Below are 8809 nucleotides of genomic sequence, written 5' to 3' on the forward strand. Positions count from 1 at the left end.
AAAAAATCTAAGAAAGAATAGTCTATTTTTTAAAGAAATAATCAATATTAAAAGATAAAAAATATTAGGTTAAAGATGGATAGTTTGAAAACTTTTTAAGGACAAAAAAAAAAGTGGAATAAGCCATTCATCTCTAAAATAAATCAAGAATAATGCATTAATATTCTTGTCCATCTATTAACAATATAAATCACAAACAATAAAAACCTCAATATATTCTTATATTAATAGAAAGAATAGATATTTAGTCGAAGATAGTATAATAGTAGAACTAGAGTGACTATTACCAAAGACAAGAATACTAGAGACTCTTAAAACAAGATCAAAAATAAGAAAGATGTTGACATGAGTAAAGAAGACTTTACTCTTACCTCCATATATATTGTCTAATTCAGAACAACGTGGTGACATTCTATAAGACCATTAATACATATCTAACTTATAAGACACATGTCTAACTTGCAAAACATGTTTCTTTTGTATGTGCCAAATAGTCAACTTGTATCACAAATTGTCAATAAATACAACATGTGTCCAACTTATTGGCTAAATTTCTAATCTACCAATTAATTACAAATATGTCTAAAGTTACGGAGTTTCTATGAAGCTTCTCTACAAAATATTATCAAATCTACTTTTATTTATCCTCTACCTAATACTTCTTATGTAAATAATTATGTGTCTGTGATAATAAGTCTATTACATTTCTATCCTTTCCAATTATGACTATTTTTAACTTAGAATTGTATCTAATTTCTACTTGATAGAAATCAAAATAAGTATTTTTTAATACTATATTTATTCCACTAAGATTGTACATTGTGAAGTCCTCTTAGATCTTAAGTTTTCACACTTAAACTTCACTTCTTTCACCACCAAATTTATTACTTTTCCACCTTATGCAAAAAAAAACTTTCAAAGTTATGATTTTGAGCCAAAGGATTTTGGTAAATAAATAAATAAAGAAAGAAAGAAAAAAATCATATTGATAAAAATTTATAAAAAAACTCATATATTTATGTTTCAAGTTGTTAACAAAAATGTTTCTATGTTGATTGGTACAAGGGCAACTAAATTGTTCATAAGTCCATTATGTACTAAATGATTGGACTTGGTTTATGAACAAACCAAAATAGAGGAGGGTGTGAAGGTCAAAAATGACCCTCATCTTGCTTTGGAGTTTTTAATAGAAACTTTGAGAACTCCGGTCACCTCCAAGCCTATTGGCCGGGCCACCTGGAGTAGCAAATGGAGAGGTTGGAAGCTGTCACAATCGTCCCAAAACAAAGATCTTTTGGGGCACGACTTTGGGCAAAGTCCGGATTAGGTGGGAGTTGTTTCGGGTGCCGGGAGGCACCAGGGAGAGACCCAGGGCCTTTGGCGTTGGAGTGCAAAGAAACCTTGCGGCAGGACTCAGGACACCTAGAAGTTGCAGCATAACGTGAGGTTGCGCGGGGACCCTCTGGGGCTCAAAATGCGACTAAATCATTTTCCCACTATGCCGAGTTGCACCTGGGAGAAACTCAGGCGCGCTGCAGCATAGTCACGATGCCACCCTTAGGAGCACCGCTGGGCGGATTTTTGCCTCGCCCTCGATAGGCCGATTTTGAGCTGAAAGGTTGGTTTTAGAAAGTTAACTGTTTGCTGGTGCTTTTCAGGTGAATGGCTAGGCAAGGTCGATGATGAGTTGCGAGTGACGCAGGCGTCGCATGACTTGTAGGTAAGAAAAAGAGTCGAGCACCACCCACGCAGGCTGTGCTCTATAACTACAATTTAGGGGGTGAGGGATTCGCAACCTTGACGGTGGTACCTGAATACGCAAGGAGCAAAGTACCACAATGAGTACAAGAACACACATAAAACCATCACAACATGGAACCACCGACGCAGTCCACACCGATCGGGGGCGAAGACTCACCAGATGATGCAGGAACGAATCACTGAAAGTCGGCGAGGCTTGGTGCGCCAGCTGACAGCGAATATATTTGGCAAGGGCATTGTGATCCCAGGTGATTCTATCCGGGCAACGCCCATCAGCTGTCTATGGATGACTAATTTTGTGTCCGCGTCCCCATCCAGCGCCAAACCATTCCAGTCTAGGAATGTTCTCCGCGGTGCTCCTAACTTGTAACATTTACTTCTAGATAAAATATGACAACTGATTTCGTGCAGTTTCTGCTAATCTGACGCTTTGAAACAAGATTCAAACATAAACAAAAAAATGCAAATGATGGTTCGTCATTTCTTTGTGCTGACAGAAATCCGTGCGACCAGCGAGCAGTCCAGTTTGACAGCTCAGTCGGTAAAGCTAAGTCAGTATAGCATTCAAGCCACTTCAAAGATAAGATATAAATGAATAAAATTTAATATATATATATATATATATATATATATATACTGTTCCATTCATCAGCAAAGGCATTTACTCACTCATGTTTTGATAGCTCGGTCGGTAAAACTCTGTCGGTAAAGCTCAGTCAGCAAAGCATTCCTGCCACTTCAAAGATAAGTCATATATATATATATATATATATATATACATATATTTGTTCCATTAATCAGAAAAGGAATTGTCATTCTCATGTTTCAACAGAGAAAGGTTAAAAAAATTCACATCGAAACACTCGTAGTAAAGACCTCTAATACTAGCGACTGGATCCGCATCTCGAATGGAGAGTTTGTGGAATAGTGTTTTTGAAATTCAGTTGGGGAAAATGGGAACAGAAAAAGCAAGAGAGAGTGAGAAACACCATGAGCAAGATCGAGTTGATGTCGAGTTGATTCTTAAAACGAAATCTGGCGACAATGAGCTGTCCGTAGAAATGACATACTAAGTGCGAGCTGGAGCTGCAGATTTCAGCAGTAGGGACGAGAAGAAGCTGGATTTGCTTCGTGCACCCACCGTGGCTTGTCCACATGCATCCTGTTGCTACTTGTCCTGCTGGCCTGAAGGGTTGCCGGGTGCAGTCAGTGTGAGGCAGCGGTGCTAGTTTGAAGGATGATGCATTATTTTCTAGTCCGCTGGTGGCCAGAAATCGTCGAGCGAGTCTCAGCAATGTAACTCGTTTGTTTCATTATCGTGGATGAGCATCGTGGACGGAGTCGGAGCATAGAGAATTTTGTTTCAATATCGTGGATAAGGACCGTGGACGAAGTCGAAGGAGAAAGAGAGGAGCTACGGCGGGAAGTTCGGTGACCGCTGGTAGTAGTGGGAGTGGTCCCCGTGTATGCGTTTTCACTTTCTGGTTGGAAACTGGTTAGAGATGGGACGACAGTGGCAGGTAGAAACTGCGACGTTGATGGCGATGGTGGAGAACCTCTCAACTTGACAGCCTCCGACCTCACAACAGGAGTGGGGTTTTTCGAATACTGGCAAATTGTCTTTACATCCAGAATCATGTTTGATCATTGTCGCCTTTTCGTTTTATTCCTTATATTTTCTTTGGTGCGGTGCCACGTCCACGGTTTGAGTGAAACTGAACTAGCGAGAAGCGTCCTCGCCCAGAAGGACATGGATCTCAATACCTTGGTTGAGCAGGTCCAAAAAAATCATGAGAACTTTAAAAACAATTGTGGTAATTGTTTTCCAAACCTTAATCTACATGCGCATATCGTGTTTTGATTTCCATGGCAAATATAGCGCTTTAAGTTCGTCATCATTAGTACATTTAGGATTCCTAATCGTCTTACCAATCAGGAGACGTTTTGATCATTTGGATTAACGATCTCATCAATTTCCGTCATTGTTCAGTGAGGAACTAGAGTCAAATGATGCACTGGCTCCTGATGCTGTCTGTTCATGTTTTAAAACTATTTGTGAGCAGAATTGCTACAAAACTGTTCAGCGGTTTCTGGATGCTCTCGATTATCTTGTTTCAAATATTATGGAGCTTCAGGGCCGGGAGACTACAAGTGCCATCATGTCAGTAATAACTCCTTCTGCCCAGTGGCTGTTGGGACTTGCCAGCACAGAAACTTCGACTTCAGCCAAAGCTTTCTGAGGTCCTCAATTTCAAGTCTTATAAATCTCCCGTCCCTACTTGACCTTTTCATTGTGATAAATCATTGCTCTTGATTTCATGTTGCAGTGGAGTATGTCACTGTGGTGTGAGGAAGTGAACAAGACAATGACAGAAACAGCGGCTTCAAACTCAATATTAAGTGCTATAATGGGAGTAAAACTGAAAATTATCTCGAGCAAATATAACCGTAATGGTGGGGTTTTGGAGTGCAGGCGCGTCGTTGATGACTCTGCCACCGAACAATCAATATGCGCACAGAAGAATTTGGATGTCTTCTTCAAAAACATGTCGAATCATACGCATTTGTTTCAAGTTTATTTCGGAGCTAGTGACGGCTCTTTCCGCGTCTTCCCGGGATCGGTAATCAACTAGTATTCACTGAGCTTCGAACTTGTGGGTGTGATGAATCCGACTCGATATTGACAGTGTAAAATTGAGCTGAATCCCCGGCTTCTCTGTGTCGCAGGATGAAGCCAATTGCGAGAATAGCTATGAACCGAGGATTAGGCCGTGGTTGGATTTCCATACTCGAATATCCAGTGAATTGAAACCTGCAAATTTTGTTACTGTACAATCATTCGTTTTCACTTAGTCCTATTTTCCTGCTTGTTCTGATTAGGTTAAAAATATATCAAATGGCAGGTACCGTAGATCAATACATGCCAGGAAATCCATCGTTGTGTTGATAGACACTGGGTCTACCATGACTAATAAAATTGAAGCCGAGAACGGTAGTTTATTGGATTTGTTGAAGGGGAAATTGAGCACAAATTTTCTGACGACCCTAGATGAGAAGGACATGATATTCTTCATGACGTTCGGCTTCAACGAATTTAAACAGTTGAATTCAGCAGCGGCACGCACTCATATCCTGCAACAACTTTATGTGTACATTTGCATATTTCTGCAGTTTGCATCCTCTAGTGGCCCATGAGTAGCACATTGAGAGTGAATGGATGCATGTATCTGGGCTTCAATCTGGGTTTGAATTGTGGCGTTTGCTACTCCGATACACGGAGTGTACAATAGAATAGCTCGCACAAGTATGTTGATCAAGTGTGGGCTATGTGCACAGGTTGTGGAGTCGGATCCTGGGGTTCAAAATGGTAATTCCACCGTCGATAAATTGACGAAGTTGCTAGACGCTATTGATTCGAAGTCGTCTCTCAAAGATCCCACTGAAACCGATGTCATTAGCGCAATTAATAACGCCAGCGATGTGCTAAGTACAAGCGATTCTCAATATTTCAACGTTCTCTATTTCCAATTCTTTACACTTTACAAGTATATTTCTGAAAACCGGTCACTTGCTCAGCAGTTAGTTGGTTGAACCCCGATGGCTTGTCAGCTTGATCGTATGTCCTAATATTCTAGCTGTCTGATTTTCTTGCCTGTCGGGCTTCCAGGCCGTTAGAAAGTTTCTAAAGAGCCTATATCTTGATCTACTGTTGTAAATGGCAGGTCATACTGATGTTCACAACTGGGGACAACATTCCGCAGAACATCACAGTGGACGCGAGTGTAAGATTGTTCATTTACAAGCTGATCATCGGCCCAAATCTGACTTCGGATAATTGCACAGAGAAAATACTTATAGAACATCTTAAATACAATGATTTCCAACAGAATGCGCCGTTTGCCATGAAATCATACTTTTCTTGGCTCGGCAAGCTACATAGGTTGATCATGAATGGCAGCATTGATTACAGTGAACTACATGAAGATTTCAATGGAATCGATTCACACACCTTCACATTGAGCAAACCAGGTACGCGACATTTATGTCTCAAAAAAATTCGTGGAGTAGCATCTTTTGTCTTGTGAACCATGTACATTGTTGCCGCCCTGCGCAAAAGCACTAACACTCTTTAGTCCACTGCCAGTTTTCGACTCGAATAAACAGCTGCTTGGCGTTGTGGGAATAGATATCTTCAAAAATGAAACGTCGAATGACTACAAGTTTACAGACAACACCACGTTACAAAATGCCGTCCACGACCGCAACCAGACTACTAGCTCCTCCGGAGAATACGATGCTTCCACGATGACTAACGTGCCCAGCGTGTGCTACAAGCCAGTAAGTCTCGAACGCGCTCTTGCTCAACTCACTTGTGCTGCTTATCGGATACTAAGTTTCGTTGATACCATTGGAAGTCTGTACGCTACCGCCATTCGATATTCTAGAACCAGGAAATGAAAAAGGCATCAAGCAATCGTCCAATTTGTGCTAACCCCTCCCTCATTCACTACTCTAACAATTTCTTCAACAATGCGGTTTGACACTCCTTCGATTGTGCTCTTGGTTTTCCTCTGGCAGTCCATCTGCCCAGGGCCCAAAAGCGAGATAAACTCCTTATGCCCAGCCAAGAACGACAATCAAAACACGAAAGTAAGTTGCTGCGGCGACTGCATCGCAAGGGGAGAACCAAACCACACTGCCCTCATCGCAGGTTTGGTGGTCGCTGGAGCGGTCGTAATCTCTTTCGTGTCAATATGGTTGGTAAATTTCTGTATCAGGTAGCGCAAAAATAAAAAGCTAGAAAAAGCGCTCAAGCAGTTAGACCGTATACAACCTCCAAACGAGTAAAGCCTCAAACACTGCAGCTCAGGGTACAGAATCCACTGGCGGTAAGGATACTCCCGCGGGTACAGGACCCTTCTCGCGGAGACACGCCGCCGTCGCCACCTCCTCCGAGTCATAGAGCCTGCGTCCCAAGCCCTGTCAACTCGGTGTCGGTGTCTAGAACTCCGTGTGGTTAGTGTTCACGGATCATGGCTCACAGACTGTGTGATGGGTTTCGGAGCCAGTGTCGGAAGCACTTTGCTTCTGAAATGTCTCAATTAGTCTCAGGTTTCGATACACTCATTCATTTTTTATTACGTTGTTTTCATGTTTTTATGTTGAGAAGTAGAACCTGAATTTTGAATGTTTTGAATGTGTATAAATATATATAAAGCACACAAAACTTACTACATGACATGTTTTTAGAACATTCAATTGTAATTTTCATTCAAGATAGCATCATTTGAGTCTGTACTTTAAAATTGGATTTAAGATAAATTTTTTCTAATATCTTATTTAAGACATGAATCATAACAAAACTCTAAAGTAACAATAGACTCTTGCAGCACTTAAAAAGATAAATATAAGATAGAAAGTATAATAGCTATTGCTAAATAAAAAAAGATTGGAGATTCTTAAGCCAAGAAAAGAATACAAAAAAATGCATTGACAAGAGTGAAAAAGGCTTCTTTAGTGACACTATACATACAATCTAATTAAGAAGCTACAAAGCAATATTCTACAGGTCTTCCATGTTTGGAATTAACTCAATTCTTAGCAATAGGTAAGTTTGACTTAACCATGGTTAGTTAACCAACTTAACTAGGTTTAAGGTTAGTTCCATGTGTAAGTTTTTAGTATATAGAAAAGGTTGCTATTCCTCTCTCTCTCTCTTGTGTGCATACTTTATTCATACTTTGGAAATTCTTCAAAAGTTTTTTCTTGTTATGTTGTCCCGATTGATTATATAGCCCATCCTTATGATTGCTTATGTTTCCAAATAATTGCTTAGCTAGATTGTATCTTCTACAATTGGTATTAGAGTTGATGGTTTCTCGATAGTTCATGACTTAGGCAGTTGTGCGAGTTTGGCAAAGAGAATCTGTATAGTAGGTGCTCCAATCTCTAAGTTGATGTTGATCGTGAGTCAACGACTTCTTTTGCTTTTCAAACATCTAGATGTGACGGGGCCACCTGTGCTTCTCCCTGAGGCGTGCAACCACTCAAGCTTGATAAACGTACCTACCCTCTGCAAATGGCAAACCTAGTCCTTCTGGCATAAGATCGAAAGAGAACTGGATCTTGTTTCTTAATAGGCTTTGGAAAGAGTTTGAAGAATTATATTGTATAGTATGCTAGTCTCCTATATAGAATACTATCTACTTTGTATTGATCTTACACCAAGAGTTGTTACTCTTGGTATTACCCTTGTATAGACAATATATTATATATCAATTGATCTTATTAATATAATATTGTTTCCAACATGGTATCAAAGCAATAGAAAATTTGATACTTAAAAAAAACTTTAATGAATGCTTTATTAAAAAAAGAATTTCTGAAATTACAAAGTAGTTTATAATAAAAATAATATTAATACAATTCATTATAATAGAAAAGGTTGATGAAGAAATTTAAGTTCTTCAAACTATGAGAAGCAATTCTAGACCTGAAAATGGCAACATACAAACCATAAGCAAAGATAAAATTGAATTGATCAAAAATAAATTTATAAATTATTTTAATTTTATTTCAAATTTAGAATTTTGAAGATGACACAAAAAGTGGACATCAATCATGTTCCAAAATTTTATGGTTTATATTTTAATATATGGAAACATAGATTAACAATAGTTTGTAAGGCTAAAAAGCTATGGTCCATAGTAAGTGGTGAAGAATGCTTACTAGTCAAATCAAGAATAGCAGAAATTGCTGCCAAAGCCTCAGCTTTACCAACCATAGGAGTAGGGAGTATAAGCACATGGATAGACAAGGATGCCTTATCTTTAATCATAATCAACAATTGCCTAGAAAACATCATTGTTTCACATATACAATCTTGCACATCAGCAAATTCAACATGAGAAGTATTAGTAAAAATATTTGAATCACATGATGTAGTAACTAAGATATATTTAAAAGATAAATTATAAACCTTAAAAATGAGAGAAGATGATAGTGTTATTAAACACATACATACTTTCAGAGCACATATGGAATAATT

The 8809-nt window shown here is 39.0% G+C and overlaps 2 protein-coding genes and 1 long non-coding RNA gene across 3 annotated transcripts; 2 read left to right on the plus strand and 1 right to left on the minus strand.

The window, feature by feature from the left end:
- Positions 1-985: 985 nt before the first annotated feature.
- Positions 986-2889, minus strand: LOC112295583 (uncharacterized). The gene is made up of 4 exons (XR_016497995.1): positions 2751-2889; positions 2431-2491; positions 1919-2189; positions 986-1810 (listed from the first exon to the last, which is right to left on the minus strand). It is a non-coding gene; the product is annotated as an uncharacterized LOC112295583 (long non-coding RNA).
- A 313-nt stretch (positions 2890-3202) lies between these two features.
- LOC112295573 (uncharacterized) lies at positions 3203-5097 on the plus strand. Its single transcript, XM_024547344.3, has 5 exons — positions 3203-3575; positions 3825-4002; positions 4235-4382; positions 4489-4535; positions 4665-5097. The coding sequence occupies exons 1-5, from the start codon at positions 3398-3400 to the stop codon at positions 4954-4956; spliced, it is 843 nt and encodes a 280-aa protein (XP_024403112.2). The 5' UTR covers positions 3203-3397; the 3' UTR covers positions 4957-5097.
- Positions 5098-6997, plus strand: LOC149989695 (uncharacterized). The gene is made up of 4 exons (XM_090243821.1): positions 5098-5306; positions 5484-5790; positions 5906-6099; positions 6340-6997. Exons 2-4 carry the CDS (start codon positions 5493-5495, stop codon positions 6541-6543), a joined length of 696 nt encoding a protein of 231 aa, XP_090099947.1. The 5' UTR covers positions 5098-5306; positions 5484-5492; the 3' UTR covers positions 6544-6997.
- Positions 6998-8809: the final 1812 nt, after the last annotated feature.

Source organism: Physcomitrium patens, chromosome 2 (assembly GCF_059467195.1).
Source record: "Physcomitrium patens ecotype Gransden chromosome 2, ASM5946719v1, whole genome shotgun sequence".
In the NCBI taxonomy this organism is placed as follows: domain Eukaryota; kingdom Viridiplantae; phylum Streptophyta; class Bryopsida; order Funariales; family Funariaceae; genus Physcomitrium; species Physcomitrium patens.

What these genes read in the sequence shown, in the direction of transcription:
- LOC112295573 (XM_024547344.3), top strand. Translation starts at nt 3,398, where the DNA reads ATGTTTGATCATTGTCGCCTTTTCGTTTTATTCCTTATATTTTCTTTG. An exon ending in GAACTTTAAAAACAATTGTG is followed by an intron (nt 3,576 to 3,824) that starts GTAATTGTTTTC and finishes ATTTGTGAGCAG; the next exon opens with AATTGCTACAAAACTGTTCA. An exon ending in TTCAGCCAAAGCTTTCTGAG is followed by an intron (nt 4,003 to 4,234) that starts GTCCTCAATTTC and finishes TTTGGAGTGCAG; the next exon opens with GCGCGTCGTTGATGACTCTG.
- LOC149989695 (XM_090243821.1), top strand. Translation starts at nt 5,493, where the DNA reads ATGTTCACAACTGGGGACAACATTCCGCAGAACATCACAGTGGACGCG. An exon ending in CTTCACATTGAGCAAACCAG is followed by an intron (nt 5,791 to 5,905) that starts GTACGCGACATT and finishes GTCCACTGCCAG; the next exon opens with TTTTCGACTCGAATAAACAG. An exon ending in CCAGCGTGTGCTACAAGCCA is followed by an intron (nt 6,100 to 6,339) that starts GTAAGTCTCGAA and finishes TTCCTCTGGCAG; the next exon opens with TCCATCTGCCCAGGGCCCAA.